The 18,463-nt window shown below is 46.3% G+C and overlaps 1 protein-coding gene across 6 annotated transcripts in view; it reads left to right on the top strand.

The window, feature by feature from the left end:
* Window positions 1-18,463, top strand: part of WNK2 (WNK lysine deficient protein kinase 2) — an 89,195-nt gene that overhangs the window by 34,803 nt on the left and 35,929 nt on the right. For all 6 annotated transcript variants that reach the window (XM_066195718.1, XM_066195720.1, XM_066195719.1 and 3 more), the window contains exons 5-11: window positions 5,274-5,362; window positions 6,156-6,375; window positions 8,808-9,096; window positions 11,171-11,367; window positions 11,940-12,068; window positions 14,192-14,386; window positions 15,382-15,885. In XM_066195718.1, the coding sequence (XP_066051815.1) occupies window positions 5,274-5,362; window positions 6,156-6,375; window positions 8,808-9,096; window positions 11,171-11,367; window positions 11,940-12,068; window positions 14,192-14,386; window positions 15,382-15,885 (1,623 nt within the window). The remainder of the gene's footprint in view (window positions 1-5,273; window positions 5,363-6,155; window positions 6,376-8,807; window positions 9,097-11,170; window positions 11,368-11,939; window positions 12,069-14,191; window positions 14,387-15,381; window positions 15,886-18,463) is intronic.

Genomic DNA, 18,463 nt, shown 5'->3' on the forward strand with positions numbered 1-18,463 from the left:
CGTCGCTGCATCTGCAGGGAGCTGCGACAGGAGGGACCCAGCTCCGAGCAGCGTGAGTGCCCTGCGGGCTCTGAGGGAGGCAGCAGCTCAGGAGGAGGTGCAGGAGTTGGGGGTGTGGGGTCCTGAGCCAGCACCATGTACTGGGGTCTGCCCTGGGCTGGGGCAGTGACTACAAACAGACAAAGTAGCTCTAAAATCACTTGGATGAAGAGTTAGGGCTGGTGAGGCGGCAGCTTGTGCGAGCCTTGGGGCTTATAGACTGAAATATAGTCAAAAGTGGAGTGTAGGCTGAACCCAAGAGGCTGAATTAGACTGTTTTCTTCCAGTATTAGAATAGTTTTGGGGCTCACTAGAGCAGAAAGTGGCTCTGACCTTCTTGGATGGAGAGGATGCAGAGCCCCTGAACGCTGCAGCTTCTCAGTGAGACTTTTACTTCTTTATGAAGCTGGGGCTTTTTTGCACCAGAAATATCAATCCTGTTTCTAATGTTTTCAGTTGAGGGTCAGTGCATTGTGAAATGTGTTTCCTGTGTCTACCTGCCTGATGCCTTCATTTAAAAAATACAAAATAAAATCACTTTATTTTCCTGCCTTGGGCTCAGCATCGCAGTGGCAACCACCAGAGGTGTTGATAGCATCCATAGGGGTTGGAATTGCTGGCTAGAGTTTGCCAGGAGCAAAAATCAAGGAGCAACAACCAACAAAATCCTTGGGCTGCCCACCTTCTCTTGGGTCCCACTGAGCTGGCATTCCCGTCTGCTGCCCAGCACAGGGAGGGCATGATTTGGGGTTTGCCACTAGAGAATCTTTCTCCGTAGTTTCTACTCTGTGTCCAAACACTCTACCACGTCCTTGCCTGCTACTAGGACATGAGATACACCTCAGGTCCTGGCTGTCCACGTCACACATGTTGGTCGTCATTATTGGTGTAGAAAATGTAAACATTACCTTTCTGAGACATTATTATTTCAGCATATGTCACGTTCTGCATGTCTGTAGTGTAAGATTATTATACTTAATTTACTTTGGTGACCTTTTATTCTGACTGACCGTGTTCTTATGGCTTAATTGCTGCTTTAGTTTTTGCATTCCTGTTTTTCCACGTGTGCTGCATGTTTGCAGTTGTCCAAACATGCAGGTTGGTGGTCATGTTTGGGAATGTGCAGAGGGGCTCACTTTTCTGCCAGACCAGACGTGCTTGTTCCAGTTTGTCACCTCTCTGTGCCCTTTCAGCCCTAATGATGGAGTGTAAACATGAAAAAAGTGGATATGTACTGTAAATAGCAAACACATCTTTCCCAAGCAGTGGGGCCAAGCCACATTTACCACAGCTCACTTTGAAGTGATTTCCTGGTCAGCATATTTGCAGTGCCCTTCGTTCTGATGCCATAATCTCATTTTTCATGCATAACTTGATGGTTTTTCTTACTCAGATTTTTTTTGTGTTTAATCATTCTGCCAAGTGATTTTGATGTAGACAATAGTGATGAAGCATCGGAATCCGTGACCTTCCCAGGCTGCTCCAGCCCAGTGTTTTCTTAGGGACGTGCTGCAGAGTGCTCAGCAGAGCAGCTGCATCTCCTGGCCATCTCCTTGGGTTTAGGGGTACAAACCTGGGACAGTGCTCTGGTTTGCACGTGAAGCTTTCACATTGTTCGTTCTCATCAACTGTTGGAGGTTTTCTCAGCATTCTCAGGCTGTATGCCATAGTGCACACAGACAGAATAAATGCTGTGGCACAATGACAGCAGGCAAATAATGCTGTGAATGTCATTGCATGGACTTCTTGTGGCTTTTGGAGATCTTCTTAGATCTGCAGGTAATCCTCTTAGCTTTACTTTAAGGTGGAGCACCATTCTGGAGTGAAACAGAGAGATGAGTTAATAATTGTACACAGTGATGTCGTGGAACAAAGTCCTGGTAAAATTGAGAGCTTTACCTTCATTTCAGTGACTTCAGAGAGTGTGTGCCAGGGTGCAGTTTCAGTTGGAAACATGGCTACAGCTTTTTTGGTAGAAGGTTTTTTCCTTTTTTAGGAATGACATGAGCCCAGCGTTACCTTTGGGGGCAGGTGGAGTGGTAGCCCAGAGCAGGCTGTCTCTGGGGTGGGAGGGCACTTCCAGGGGCCAGGAAAGCCTCTAGAACACTGACTGACGTGGGTCAGACATGCCAGTGACTCGTGTGGCATTCGCTGTGTCCCTTCAGAGCATCACGTGCTGCTCGTCCAAAGTGTGCTCTGCTGATGGAAAATGGCAAGAGGCTGTTTTTAGACCCTGCAGAACAAGCAGCATGTTTCTCCCCTCAGCATGAGGAGACAACTTCAATGTCTGTATGTGTCTGGCTGTAGACTCGGCTGCCTTATACCGGAGGGCAATGGATCACAAATCTAATTGCTTCAGAAAGAAGGGGGTGGGAATAAGTGGTGGTGAGGGAGTCAGAATAAACCATTCTGTTTGAGACAGAGAAATTCTCAAAAGGGAAATTACTTGATCTCTCATTTTGCTCTTGGTTTATATATGTGTATATATATTTTAACATTTAAGGAGCTTGTGTTATCCTTATGCCCCTTTTGCCACCCAGTGAGCCCGGCCTTTTCACATGTGGTGGCACTGAGTTTATTTTAATTTATAAGAGGCTGTACAGCTTTCAAACCGTCATGGACAATTTCTTAGCTAATACACTTTGAATTCTGGTGCCATGTTTCCTTGGGAATGCTCAGGGAAGACAGATGGCTTTTGTTGAGGTGAATGAGATGAGTTCTTTGATGGCAAATAGAATCCCCCCTTCATTGTCAGGGGGCACTGTAAGGCTGGGTTTGCAGCATCTCAGCGAGATGGCCTTGGAGAGTTTAATGAAGAGTAAGGAACAAAAGCATCCTATAGCACAGGGACAGGGAGAAAACACTCTGGCAAAGCTGCTCTGTTCAGTATTTCACTCCACATGTTTTGTCCTTGTTTGTTTTAGCCATCTATTCATAGCTTAGCTGTTCAGCAGAATAACACAATGGATGTTTGGAGAGGAGTCGGTGTTCCATCCAGAGATGGGGAAAATAAAATGTTGGTGGAAGAGTTGCTTTTTGTATTTGTGGAAGCAATTTGTAAGTTCAATATTGAGAGCCAGTCAGAGGGCATCTGCTGCTCTGGGCACCCTGTGCCAGGCCCTCCCCACCGTCACAGGGAGGAATTTCTTCCTTATGTCCAATCTAAACCTGCCTCTCTCCAGCTTAAAGCCTTTATTTATTAGGTCTTATTACCCTTTCTTCCTGGAGAGCGTCACTCTAATATGGAAATCACTTTTCTCATAGCAAACAACAGTGAATGGAAATGTATAGATTTATCCTTTCTGATGGAAAACACACTAAGCTCCTGTAGCTTAAAGATGAATTAGGGTACAGAGGAGTGCTGCTGAAAATACATTTTGGTGGTGCTTTATTTTCTTTCATTTCTAATTCAGGTGTCAGAGCTCTCCTAAGAGCTCACCTTGGCACACTGGAGCCAGCCTGGGCTTTGCAGCTGGGCACTCCAGTGCCTTTTGGCACGTTTTTCTAATAGACAAAATTTGAACTCTTGTCTCATCAGTAAGATTTAGGTTTGCTTAAGCAAATAATTCTTTTTAGTGGGTCACAGCCAGCCAGCCATGTGTACGGATTATTTTGGTTTGTTTTCACAAAAATGGGTTTCTTTGGATCTCTGCAGCTTTCTGCTGAAGCAAAATCAAGGAGCTCAGTCTTTGTGTGACCATTCTGTATATTTATTACCATTTTTCCAAAATTTATGATTTACATATTTCACTCTAGAATTTTGAGACAAATAGGGGGTTTTGACCAAAAATCATTTCTTAATAAAGTTTGAAGGAGAAACTGAGGCTTAAATAGCAACAGAATGTTCATAAAAGGATAAAAGTATAATCTGGTGCTGGAATATTCAGAAATTCTCAGAGAGGCTCCAGCCCTCACTGAAATTCCTCCATAAAATCTATTCAAGACTTAATTCAGTGTATTACTTGCAGATGGTCTTTGAAAATACTTGTTTTCTTCTTTTAATCCACTCTGCAGGGCTCCTTATCTGTGACTGCATGAGCCATTATTTACTGTTATTTCAGAGTGAAACTTTAAAAGGGTTTGAATGGAACTAAATGTCGAATTCCCATTCAGTTTTGTGCTTAATCGCATTCTGGTTTTTTAAGATAAAGGAAATTGTTTCCTTTTTGTTCTGCTTATTGAGTTCATTGGAAGTACTTGGGTCCTTAAGTGATTGGGCCTAACTGCATCAGCTCTTCTCCAATTAATTTTGTCGTATTTTCATCCATATACATTTTGGTTTAGTAGGTAGAGGTAATAACATGTTTCTAAAAGGGAATCAATTAATTCTTTGATTTAAGCTGGACATCACAGATAAACGAAGAACTTCTTGTGTTGCCACTTGTCATCTGTAGCTGAATATCTACATGGATGTGGGGACACTGATTCTGCTTCCCAGGGTTTTCTTCTGCAGTGGGTAGTTGGGTTTTCTCCTTGAAAGGCCGTGCTCTTGGGCTGCTGTTCCAAACCTGTTCCCAGCAAAAATGCTAACATTGGACAGAGATTTAACTAGATTTATAGGTTGCACCTGCTCTATCACATATTCCCAAGGGGTTTCTAACATTATCCTGAGAAATTCAGAAGCAATGCAGAGCTGTTAAATGTATTCTCCTGCTTCCCTGCTTGGTTTTGGGGTTGGTCTTTAATTTTTTTTTATGCAGAGAGGAAGGTGTTGGAGAGTGTTTGGGTCATAGAAAAACAAGAGGTTTGTGGGAAACAGGAATATGGAATATTCCAAGGTATTTTTGACTCATTTTCAGTACTAGCTGTCTGAAGAAAACCATGATTATTTATCTTTATTAATTTAGTGCTTTGAGAGTTAAGGCAAAAACATAAAAGGAATAGTTTCAAAAAAATGGTTATTTTTGAAATTTAGAATTAGCTGTTTCTTGAATATTCACTTCAGAGTCCAGAGGATATAAAGGTAAAATTTCCAAAGGTTGGGAAAGAAAAAGGGGCATTTTCCCTGTGTGTGATTGAGCTCATGCAAATAGTGTACTAATTTTGAAGTGCAATGGTATTTGGAGATCTACTACCCCTAAATCCTCAACTCAGTTTTGCATTAAAACAAACAACTTGGAAGTATTAGTTACTTCCTGGGTTGAATTACATTTAAAATGCAGAGAAAATACGCTTAATTTAAAGGTATAATGTCATTATTTTTCGCATTAAATTATTTTTCTCTATGCTTTTAGGGTATAAAGCCAGCAAGCTTTGAGAAAGTTACTGATCCTGAAATTAAGGAAATAATTGGGGAGTGCATCTGCAAAAACAAAGAAGAAAGGTTTGTTTTATGGCATTGAGTTTTGTACTAAATAACGTGCATGCAGGGATTTGAGAGCTGTCTGTGTATTTCTGCTCTGCTCTGTGGGTCTCTCTCCCCAGTGCAGGAGAAAATGCAGCCTGGAAGTGCAAATATAAAATGATTTCCTGCTTTGCTGACATTCAGTGTCAGGACAAGCGGTGCTGGTGTGTCGCAGCCCCTCAGAGTGACTGTGGAGCTGAGCAGGGTGTTCCTGCAATTCTGGGTTCAGCAGTCCAAAAATCTCACTGGAAGGGTCTGTGGGGGCACTGGGGGGTAGGGGTTGGTATGGTGAGTTCACCACGAGCTGCTGTAGCCGATTTCTCTGGCCTCAGGACATGGAGACACGGTGTGCCTTGTTTCCAGCTTTGGGTTTCAAACCTGATGTTTTACTGCTCTCTGCCAGTTTGTCTTTTGCTCAGCATTTCCTGACTCTCAAAATACAGTTTTTTAGGGACTGCAGCTGACTGCTGAGAGAGAATCTCTTCTCTGGTACACTTTAGGCTCAGATACTTAAGAAAAGTTGAACAAAGCTGTAATCTGCATTTCTCTAAGTTCTTGTGGTATATTAATACTGCTAAAACTTTGAGAAATGGGAGGTGTCACTTTTTCAACTTCACGTCCTTTTCAAAATCCCCGTCTTTTCAAAAAGAACAGAAATTCATCATGGGTGAACACCAAACATGGAGTAAATGTTTCCACCTGTAACAGCAGTTTTTACAACCCTTTCTGAAATTGACTTGCAGTGTTTGAATCTTCTTTATATCCTTTGCAGATATGAAATTAAAGATTTATTAAGCCATGCCTTTTTTGCTGAAGATACTGGGGTAAGAGTGGAACTTGCAGAAGAAGACCATGGTAGGAAATCCTCTATTGCCTTAAGACTCTGGGTAGAAGATCCTAAGAAACTGAAAGGAAAACCCAAAGATAATGGAGCCATTGAGTTTACTTTTGATCTGGAGAAGGAAACTCCTGATGATGTTGCACAAGAAATGGTAAAATACACTTCTGACAAAAACATATATATATATATATATATAAAGCAGTGCATAAATCTCAAGGGACAACAGGAATGAGCTGGGTGAAGTAACTTCCCTTGAACTACTCCAGGGGTTCAGTTTAGGCAGTTTGCGTTGGTTTTGGAATGACTTCTGCAAGAAAGGAGTGAACAGGGAACAACTAACTGAAACATATTGTTTGAAAAGAGATGCCTGAAATCCCAATTTACAGAGCTTAGGGACCATAGAGCTCTGGTGTCTACTTTTATATTTTGCAAGCTCTTCTGTCAGTTTCTGTAGGCTGTTGAATGTCTTTGAATTTATTTGGTTATTTAGTTTATTTAGTTCCAGACAGCAGCTAGAAATACATTAGGAGAGTTCAGAAGTTCAGTCACAAAATATTCTGCATTGATTTCTCCAAAACACTTTCCCCCATCTTTTCTGTTGGTGTTCCTTAGAAGGAATGTAGATGAGAAGGGTCTGTGGTCAGCCCCTCTACCCCCAAACTTTGAGAGGAAACTGGATTCACTGAGTTAGGGGTAAGCTTTGGATTTTTTCACAGATAAGTTTCACTTGCTGAATTTCTATATTTTTATAATTGTTGGCTTTTGTTAGAGAATCTGTGTTCCAGTTCCACCACCTTGTCCTTGAACTCCTATTTTGATGGTGTCTTTGCTGCGGTTGTTTTGGTGTTCCAAAGTCACAGAGGCACTGAGCCAGGGTCTGAACGTTCCTGTGCTTGCAGAAGTGTTCCTATTAGACTCTAAATCCCGAGGGATCCCATTTAATGATGTCATCACCACTCTGTTCTGCTCAGGAGGCACTCCTTTTGGTAATGCTGCCTTGCTCTGCTCGAACTCATCACCATCTACTCCAAGTTTAGTGGTAGCAATTCAGGCTCCTTTGTCTTCTTGTCATTAGTTTGCAATAGGTCCAATGTTTTTCCAGCAATATATCATTACAGGACTCATTTAGTTTAAAAATGGCTCTGGTACCATTACTTGCTGTTATATTTTGCATTTAAATAGTGATGGAAATATTTGGAATTTTGAAGTTCTCTAAGTTGCTTGGTCCATAGTTGTGATGTTTTATTTTGAAGGGGAAATAACTCTCGTGAAAAGTATATTTAAAAGGATCATGCCTGAACTACAGTGGCATTGTTCCCTTTCCCAAATAATTTTAAAATCTGTATTCTACATTAATGCTTACCTAAATGGCTGCCCATGAAATGCTTTCAAACCTGAGGCTGTTGCAGGGGCAGAAAAGGGGGATGTTTATTCCTAAATGTCATTTTCTAGTCCTTATGAATTGTGGAACACCAAAGCCATGTGCTTTCATCAGTTTGTTACTTTATGTGCTGTGGAAAAGACGAATGCAGGAGACCTTCGGATTACAGGGAATTATTTATAATTACTGATGGGTTTTTGGTAGTCAGGCAATCCCACCCGCCCAGAGGATGTGGGAAAAGGGAACTGGAAATGTTCTAGTGGGCTTGGAAAGTGAAGTTAGCTCTCCCAGCCAGTGGGTACTGCAAAGGGGCATGGCTCCATTAAAATGAAGCTGTGTTTTAAGCTGCTTTGCGCCCATTAATTTTAGCAGTGGAAATCTAAGCTGTGAAACTGACTTATGTTTGGGCAAGAGCAAAGCAGGAAAGCCTCTAGATTTCCCCCATGGATGTAAGTGCTTTCAAATCTGCCAAATGTGCATGTTAAGAATGTAGGGAGAGCAGGCAAAGCTCTGGTAGGTCATTATTAAATGAAAATTCATACCCTGCACTGCAGGAGATTATGCAAACATATAGCACAAAGATGAATTTCCATTTTATCTGTTGAGCAGTTGAGTTCTGAGAAGCCTCATCCCCTTTTCCATCAAATGGGAACGGTCTGCTTTTTCTTTGTAAAAGTCAATCAATACTGACTGACTTCACTATTTAAGAGAAGTTAATTTGAGACATAATTCTGTTAACATCTTGTCCTTCACGATTTGCTGTGCTATCAAGCAGAGCAACTTGGAAAACTCTGTGTGCTGGAAAGGTTAAGGCAATAAATTCAGATTTAGGGGCAGTTTGATTCACTCCAGGTGCATTGTTCAGAGATTCTTTTTCCTGTTTTGTCTCTCCTTTCAGTGTGGGAAAGAAAAAAAAAATTGGGAAACGCATCTGTCATTAAACTTGCTCTCCTCAGTGGATGTTTAGTGGTGGGAACTTAGAGCTGGTATGTGTTCAGGTCTTACACTTAACATCCTGGGTTTTTTAATGCATTAGGAATAGAAGTTTTACTGAGAAAGAGCCCCACCCCATCAAGCTCTTGAGTTCCCATTCTTGTGAGAAATAAATCCATACAAATCGGTGTTGTTCCAAGCGGATGTTTTCCCTGTTGGGAAGAGGTTCCCATGTGGCGGGACCCCGCTGAGTGTGTGCTCCCCTGCAGATTGACTCGGGCTTTTTCCACGAGAACGATCTCAAGATCGTGGCCAAGTCCATCCGGGACCGCGTGGCGCTGATCCTGTGGCGCCGCGAGCGCATCTGGCCGCGCATGCAGGCGGAGGAGCGCCGCGACCCCGACGGCGGCGACCGGCCCCGCGCCCCGCAGCCGCAGCACGTCCAGGTCACCTACCTGTCCCACACGGGCCACCACGTCCTCTCCGAGCCCGAGGAGCCCGAGGCCGACCAGCACCCCTTCCAGCAGAACCTGCCCACCAGCGTCACCTCCGTCGCCTGTAAGTGCCGCGCTGGGTTGTGGCGCACGCGCACGCGGAAACCCACACTGACCTGAGCTCACGTGGACTGGTCTGACGTGGGTGGCTTTGCACTGTGGCTCCAACCCCACAAACACCCGTGACACGTGCGTGACAATTTTGAAAACGATGAGGTTTCAAGAAGACGGTATTATATAGATATCTCTGTATTAATTCTCTGTATGTTTTGCTGCTAAACAATTATTACAGAGTTTCTGTTTTACTGTTCTGGGTTTGTATGTAAGCACATTTAAGTAAAAGATACATTACCTTTAGCAAGATGCAGCTGCTGCTTCAATTCAGATATTTTATAAAGGGCTACACTCAGGTCTGCTTTGAATACTGAAATATCCATGTGTGCCTGTACAGGAAAAATCCCTTTACATGATGTGAGAAATAGCCACATTTGCATAACACTCACAATATTGCCACATCCACAAAGCTTTTTATCTGAAGTTAAAATGAGCTCGTTTCATTTTTTTGGATCATATACTTATTTCATGCTAATTCCTTTGAGGAACGCTGCAATTATGACTCTTTGTTTCTAGTGCTGCAGTGAAGTGACTTGTGCTTCCCATGGCTCTGCTGGACATGAGTTGGCAAAATGTTATACTAAATATAACCCCCACAATTTATTTCCTATTCCTCCTCAGCTTTTAACCAGTACTTGGTATTATTTGGCAATTTGCTATCAGATTATTTGAACATTTTCTTAGCATAGGACCTCTATAAATTAGGGTGACACTTGTTCATAAAATTTGAGGTCAAATGTAAAAGTGGAAATAATTAACTTAACGTGTGCAATGTACATTCTGTGTAAACCTGAGACTGACTCACAGCTTTTACTTTAGCACTTTACCATTAGACTCTTCTTTTTTTCCCCTTGGAGGTCCTGAATAATTGTTTGTTATAAAACGGAATGTTAATGCAGCAGAAATCCCATCATGACAGTAGGGCTGTGTTGGCTCTTCAGAAATGAATTGAATAAATAGAGAGGGGAGTTTAATTTTGGAAAAAAAAAAAAAGTCAAAACATTTGTGAGAATAGCTTGGGAGCACTGGAGAGAAATGTCATCTCTGGTGCTATTAAAAAATAATTTGTTATTTGAAAGCCAAATAAGTAAAACGTTATTTAGAATATGGAAAGAAGAGACAGGGGAAAGTGTTGGGAAAAGAAATAGTATTGAAGCTTAGCTGTAACCTAAGATGGTTTTTTAAACTTTGTTGCAGTTTTCTTTTAAAATTTTTGAATTTTAAATCCCTATTAGAAGTTCTTTGTCCTTTGGATATGTCCAGCTGCAGTCTGGATGTCTCACTCCCTTTCTCAAGTGAACAAAGCAGTAACTTAGGCTCAAACAGAGCTGGGCATTGTATTTTACACACTTAAAAAGTTCTAAAAAGACATTTTAAAATCACAAATACCATTATTTCCAGTTGACAAAGGACCCAGGGCTTGCCCAGTGCCCGTGGCTGTGCAGTTCCACAGGTTAACTGGGCAAATGCTCTGTGAGGAACTCCCACAGAGCTCTGAGTGTGCCAAACCCACTGGAACCTGCACAGGGTTTCTGTCTGACCTCAATTGCATTACACTCAAGCAGAGCATGACTTGCCGGACTAAAATCATACAGCGTAAAGAATTTTGTAATTTTCAGTGCTGCTAATGAAAGCAGTGTTAGTCAGTGCACCCCTGGAAGGATGGAACTCTAAAAGACCCCATGATCTGCTCTGAACTTGACAACTGGGGCTTCCTCTCCTTTCATCCTACACAATCTATAAACATCTGCAATTCTTAATGTCAACCTTATGCCCTTGAAAGGAGATGCTAATGTGCCTAAAATATCAGTGTGCACAGAACTCCATGGGGATGGCTTTTGGCTTAAGAGAAGCAGTGTGTGCTTTTGTAGAGAATAACATTGGTGTTGTATAATTTATTTATATAACGGAAGGGCTAGAGTGGTAGAAATGCTAATTACATAAACCGTGCTGACCTTGCTGTAAAATCGTCACTTGAAGGTTGTGAGTTGTTGAGGTTTTAATCAGAATGGCTGTTCCTGCAGCTGACAGCACGTTTGACAGCGGCCAGGGCTCCACGGTGTACTCGGACTCGCAGAGCAGCCAGCAGAGCGTCATCTACTCGTCCCTGCCGGACGCTGTCCCTCCAGCCATCCAGAGGGTCTACAGTCCCCCCCTGAGCGAGGGCCAGCCTGTGCCCCACAGCCTCCCCCAGCTCGGACACTACCAGCAGCCCTCGGCAGTAAGTCCCAGGCTTTTGCAAGCAGTTCTGTATCCTGGGTGATAGTTCATATTGCTGTTCATGCTCCTGCTCCCAGAGGATGCGGCTCCCGGGGTCTCCGTGTGTGTTCCTCACTCGCCCGTGTGCACAGTGACCTGCTCAACCCCTTATCAGTCTGTTGGCGCTGAACTGCCTTAGTGGCTTTGCAGCAAAGCACAAGAACGACATGGACCTCTTGGAGTGTGTCCAGTGGGGGCCACAAAAATAATGGGAGGGCTGGAGCCCCTCCGCTCTGGAGCCAGGCTGGGAGAGTTGGGGTTGCTCACCTGGAGAGGAGAAGGCTCCAGGGAGAACTCAGAGCCCCTTGCGGGGCCTAAAGGGGCTCCAGGTGAGCTGGAGAGGGAATAGGAACAAGGCATGGAGGGACAGGACAGGGGGAGTGGCTTCCCACTGGCAGGGGGCAGGAATGGATGGGATTCTGGGGAAGGAATTCTTGGCTGTGCGGGTGGGGAGACCCTGGGAGAGGTTTCCCAGAGCAGCTGTGGCTGCTCCATCGCTGTCAGTGTCCCTCCCTAACCTCTGTCTCTCCGCAGCCCGTCCTGCCCGCGGTGCCGGCCGCGCCCGTGGTGCCCCAGCACTTCCCGGAGCCGGCGCTGCCGTTCCCGGTGGTGCCCAGCACCGTGGCCCCGCAGCCGCCGCCGCCCGTGCTGGCCGGCCAGCAGGTGAGAGCTGGGCTCTGCCGGGAGCCATGCCCATCCCGGCCCTCCCCGTGTCCACTCTGCCTGTGGCTGCCTCTGGATCCCTGCGGGTGCCCAAGGCCAGGTTGGGCACTGGGGCTTGGGGCACCCTGGAACTTGGAAACCCCGAGTTTCTCTGCAAGACTTCCCAGGGCACTGATGTTCTCAGAGACAACAGTGTCCAGTGAATGTCCATGCTAAGGAGGGTAGGGCAGGACAGCAGAACAAGGGAAATTAGGGTGAGAAATTCATCTGCCTACAGAATGAATTGTTCTGATCTTGTGTCAATATGCACTGGTGGATCACACATGTGGAATCAACTTTGCAAATTGATAAAAGTCTCCAAACTTTTATTTATTTTTCCGATTTGTGTGTCTGTGCATTTACACTGCTAAGGTTATAATGAGGCAAAGTTACCTAATCTGCCAGGATATTTTCCCCTCTCTGTGCCTTATCCAATTCACAAGCATTTTCTAAGACACAGGCTGGATTTGAGAGGGAGGTTTTAGGAAGGCACTCCATTCCCTCAGCGCAGTTTTCCTGCTCTAACGCGATGTCTCCTGGAGTGGGAGGTGGCTGAGCCACAAGTGTCAGTGCCCTCTGTCCCCTTGGTGAGCCGTGGGCAGCTGTCTGAGCTGCAGATTAACCCAGCTGAGGTGTGAGAGCAGGGCTGGCCCCAGGAGCTGCAGCTTTATGGACTGCAGCCCAGCGCTGTGGGCGTGCGGCGCTGCCCCCGAGCTGCGGCTGGCTCGGGCAGGAGCTCCCCCGTGGGTGAGGGGGCCCCGTCCATCCCTCAGACAGGGCTCAGTGCTCAGGGGGCCCCACCTCGCCCTGTTTGCTCTATCCCAGCACCAGTGCCAGCCCAGCCTCGTGCTGCTGTTTCCCTGGGTTTGGGGTTGTGCCTGGGAAGATGCCGCGTCTCCCCAAAAACGTGGGATGGCAGAGGCTCTGTGTGCTGCAGGGCCTGGTTAAGTCACCCTGAGCCAGCCTGTGCCTCAGTCATCCTTTTGAACCAGAAGGGTTCCTAAAATACTTCCAGAACTAATTAGAGGAACTGAAGAAGATACCAATAGCACATAAAATGTGGGGGTTTGTTACTGATGATGTCCAGCTTTAATGCAACTTTTTCTCTCTGTTCTGCTGTCCAAAGCCTGGCAGGCCGGGGGCGCACTGTTTTTCCCTGGAAAAGTAAAGCTACTTTTTTGGCTACCACATAGTCACTACAGTACATCAGAAATATCTGGAACCTAGCTTTTACTGCAGTTACTGTGTTTGATTTTGTCTCAGGTAATAAGTGTTGTACTTTCCGTGCCTGCTCCATTATGTAGTGACTTCTGCTTGCCAGGATGAGCTGGGTATTAGCTGCATCTTGGAAGTTAGTGGAGGGGGATTTCACAGGGCCAACTGGAACGATCTCTGGGATTTAAAGAGTTTGAGTCATTACAAATAACCTCTCCAAGACAGTTAGCACTTGTCATTTTAGCTAATAAATCTTGTATTTAAATGTGTTTCAAGCGTGGGCTCTTGTGCAGTGTTAGAATTAAGTGTGCCTGTCTCTCCTGGGAGCTGTCCCTGCTGGAATGTGACTAGGGCAGGGAAAGGAGCTGGGAAAGCAGCTCAACTTGGAGAAAAAGAGGCTCGGGGGGGACCTTGTGGCTCTGCACTACTCCCTGACAGGAGGGGACAGCCAGGGGAAGGCCAGGCTCTGCTCCCTGGGAACAGGGACAGGAGGAGAGAAAATGACCTCAGGCTGTGCCGGGGAAGGTTTAGGTTGGATATTAGGGAAATTTTCTTCACTCGAAGAGTGGTTAAAGATTGGAATAGGCTACCCAGGGGCATGGGGGGAGTCACCATCCCTTGAAGTGCTCAGGAAACATCTTGATGTGGCACACGGGGACGTGTTTTAATGGTGGACCTTTCAGTGCTGTGTTGATGGTTGGACTCGATGATCTTAGAGGTGTTTTCCAACCTTAATGAGCCTGTGACCCTGCGCTCCAAGCGCCAGGTCTGTCCTGGCAGTGAGCTGGGGAGAAGCGGGGAGTGTGGCCAGCCTGGTTCCTTTGCAGCACGCAGGCAGTAACGTTTGTTTTCTCCCGGTGCCCCCGCAGCAGCAGCAGCCCATGTCGCAGGCAGCCTCCCTGCAGCAGGTGCTGGGCAGCCAGCCCGTGTGCCCGCTGCCCGCGGCCCCGCACCTGCTGCCGCCCTTCCCGGCACAGGGCTCGCAGGTGCCGGCCAGCAGCTCCCCCCTGAAGCCCCTGCAGATCTCCACCGTGCCGCAGCTGCCGCCCGTGGCCGCTTCTCAGGTAACTTCCAGCTAATAATTAACGTCATTTGCGGGTTTTGTGTGGCTGTTGTGGCTGCATGCCGGTTTAATTATGCGATAAGAGCGTTATTGCTCTTTTCCTAATTCCCGTATATTTCTTTGTTATTTGTTTGGTGAATAAGAAATCTCTTCTGTACCCAGCTCTGTGCCATCCAATTAATGGTGGTTCCAAAATGGCAATAATTTTTGGGGAGTTGTCTTGGTTTGCTCTTTTGCACTTGCAGTGTCGCTACTGGTACAATTTCCTCCCCATCCCAGGCTTGAGGGCATGAGCAGTTGCTCATTTTTATTGCTATTTTCTGACCTCCTGACTTCGCCACTTCTCCCAACACCTGCCAGCCCTGTCTGTGTCGTTCTGCTCTCTGGAGCAGGGACAAACCCTTCCCTTGGCCTAGGAGGGTGGATGGTGCTGTCACTGTGTTTGGTAGTGACAGGCACCATAACGTGAAGCAGCTTGTGCCAAAGGACTGGGACAAGCTGCTGCCGTGATGCCAGTGTCTGCTCCATCACTGGGAGGTTTTGATTGTAAAAACCCTTTTTCTGGGCTCTTCTGTGCTGTCTGAGTTGCAGCTTGTTTGAAAACAAGGGCTTAAATTGCCACACTTAATTTTGCATGAAAGAGTTTTGCGTTAGGTCTGGCCCAATTCCTTTTAATTTTTTTTGAAATGAAGGCAGCTTTTAATTAGGAGGTTGCTTGAAGGCTTCAAGCTGCTGTTAGAAGTAGTTTCAAGCTTCTAAGGTATGAAAGCATCCCCCTAAAATGATTTTTTTTTTTTTTGCTTTTGCTAATGATTTAAGCATAAATCAGTTTTTATTACTGTTTGTGAACCTCAGGGAACGAATGGAAGTGATTAACAAACAGACATAATGATCCTCCTGGCACAGGTGGTTTTTAGGGACTTGTGTGGCAAATGAAACTGCTTTATACCATCACTGAAGGCACTGGCAATTTATGCGATACTATATTTTTTTCAGATTCCTCAGTTTCCCGTCATTCCTGCAATTACTCCCCTGGCAGGGCTCGACAGCCTTCCTCCAAACCTGTCTGACATCCCTGCTGCGAACGTGCCCCCCATTCCCGCCCCGTCGCAGTACTTTGCTCCGGCCGTGATCCTGCCCAGCCTGCCCATGAACCCCACGCTGCCCATGGCGCCCAACTCGCCGGCCCTGCCCATGCAGGCCGTCAACCTGCCCCACACCACCGTGGCTTCCCTGGTGCTGCCCTGCCAGCCCATCGTGCCCAACATGCCGGCGGCCACCATCCCTCTGCTGGCCGTGGCGCCGCCGGGGGTGCCGCCGCTGCCGCCGCAGCCCGTGTTCCAGCCCGCCTTCCAGTCCATGCTGCCCGGCGACGCGCAGAGCTCCCAGCCCGTGCCGCAGCCGACTCCTGCGGCCCTGCAGCCGACTCCTGCGGCCCTGCAGCCCGGTGTCCTGCACCCTCCCGAGCCGGCCCTGGCTGCGCCCGGGCAGCCTCACCAGGTAAATCCGCCAGGGGCTCCCAGCCCTGCCCCCGGGCCCTTTTCCTCTCCACCAGTAATCCTTGTTCTTGAGATGTTTTGTTGACTTGCCCTCAGCTCTGGAGGTGGTGGCTGAAGCTGTGAGCTGTGTGGTGGCAGGTGATGTCCTCAGCCAGGGCCTGGGGCTCTCAAGGATACAGGGCATGATCCAGCTGGCATTGGGCAGGGAATGAGCAGAGCACTTCCTGAATTTTCTCTTCCTTCTTCATCTCAGATCTGGGGAAGTGTGAGCTGTGGTTGTCCCGGGTCAGGAAGGCGTGCCAAGCCTTGCCGGTGCCTGTAGCTGGGCTGTGTGGGATGCAGGAGCTGCTGGGTACTCACAGCAAATATGGGGGAGCTGGCAGGAGCAGTGGGGTTGTTTTGGTGTAGAACATCTTTAAAACAGGGAAGTGGCCCTCTGCTAAGGACTCTGGAAAACTGTGTGCTCAAGCACTGTCAGACCTGCAGGGCGGGGATGGATTCTAGCTGCAGACCCTTTCCCCCTTGGAGGAATAAATGAGCTCAAGTATTAGCAGTATTCTCACAAAAACCGCCTCAGGACTGACAGAGTATGTAAATACTTCTCTCGCCACATCTGTGATATGTCAACGTGAAACACAGTCTGACCAAAGCAGGAGAGAGAGGGCACTCAGCCTGTTAATAAAGCATTTGGAAAATCTGTATTCTGCCACATCCCTTCACCATAACGCACTAATTAAAATTCATAACATCCCATCCCAACCTGTCATGGCATCTTCAGAGCAGTACATAGTTTTTTAATTTCTCTCTTCAGCCATATATTTGGTACAGAATTACTGTTGTTGAGAATGTCAGCAGCATGGAGCCTGGGAATGTTATCAGTGTTCCCTGTGGCTTTAGAGGGAATGGAATCAAGCACATTAGACCCAGGGAGCATGGCAAATACCAGAACTCGAGAGCTGGTGTTCCCAAACCATCCTGACAGTCATTAGCTATCAAATATGTATGGAAGAGTTGCATATGGAAGAATTTAGGATAAAAAATAGCTATTACAGTGTGCAGAGGAATATTTTAAAAAACACTGTTCTGATTTGAACACTTGCAGTGGAGTGGTATTTCTGTATATAATGCCGTGCTGTCTTCACAGTTGATGTTTAGCCCCTCTGAGTTTTGTTTTGCCTGGGTATGTCTGTATAGGCCATTCACTTAAGAGTTGGACTTGATGATCCTTGTAGACATCACTTGTAGGTCAGAATATTCTGTGATTCTGTGATTTGACATTGAAATATTGTGAGTTATTCTAATTATATAAGATTTAAAATTGAGCCACCCTTCTGTGGCATTACACCACACTTGTCAGTCTAACAACCCTGCCTTGGGCAGCCGTGTAACTCTCAGGTGTCGTGAAGCACATCCTGTCTTTGCTTTTATCCACATTAAAACCTGGAATAATAGTTTCAGCTCATACCCAGAACCTGCAGAGAGCATGCAGCAATGAAATCATGTGGCCTAGTTCTCATCTGAGGTTTTTTTTTTTTTTTGTCTTTTCCAATAGCCTGAAGTCTCTATGTGATGATACTTCAAAAAAAGTAAAAATTGGGCACACTTTTACCTAGTACTAAAAGTCTTTTTTTCTTCCATATGCTCCTTTCTTCCTTCTTCCTCTTCCCACAAGCTCAGTCCCCCTGGAAAAATACATGATGTATCTAAAAGGAGAATGTTCTGTTTTTAAATGTACAGCCCAAAAGGACTGTTATGCAGAATAACAACCCAGTCTCTAAGGTAGCTGGCGTCCTGTCGCTGGGTCTGGTTCCCACCAAGTGCTTACGCACTTGAGTTATTTTAATGCACTGGAGAAATCCACTGAGATAAGTGAAACTCCCTCTGTCCACGTGGAAGTGTTGGCAGGACTGGGGCCTTGGGGCTGGGCACATCAAGGGTTAAGATGGGACTTCAGTGGGCAAAATGCACTAAACTGAATTTGGACACTGGTGTAGATTTGGTGAAAGAGTTAATTGTGTCATATGTACCAGGTCCTGGTGCTACATATATGGCAGATTTCTTAAAATATCCTAAGTGAGGTTATGGGTAGAGTGTGATTTTTCTATGCATGGACAGTGTGGGGTTGTTGAAAGCAGAGCAAAGAATTCAAGAGAATGAATTCATCACCTGAGATCTTAAAGCAAGTCCAGAGGAGGCCACAGAGATGCTCCCAGGGCTGGAGCCCCTCTTCTCTGGAGCCAGGCTGGGAGAGCTGGGGATGCTCACCTGGAGAGGAGAAGGCTCCAGGGAGAGCTCCGAGCCCCTGGCAGGGCCTGAAGGGGCTTCAGAAGAGCTGAAGAGGGACTGGGAATGAGGCCTGGAAGGACAGGACAGGAGGAATGGCTTCCACTGCCGGAGGGCAGGGATGGATGGGATATTGGGGAAGGAATTCTTGGCTGTGAGGGTGGGGAGGCCCTGGCACAGGGTGCCCAGAGAAGCTGTGGCTACCTCTGTGTCCCTGGCAGTGTCCAAGGCCAGGTTGGATGAGGCTTGGAGCATCCTGGGATAGTGGGAGGTGTCCCTGCCGATGGCAGGGGGTG

This window comes from Chamaea fasciata, unplaced genomic scaffold (assembly GCF_029207755.1).
Source record: "Chamaea fasciata isolate MVZ Bird 193981 ecotype frontalis unplaced genomic scaffold, bChaFas1.0.hap1 SCAF_13, whole genome shotgun sequence".
NCBI classification, from domain to species: domain Eukaryota; kingdom Metazoa; phylum Chordata; class Aves; order Passeriformes; family Sylviidae; genus Chamaea; species Chamaea fasciata.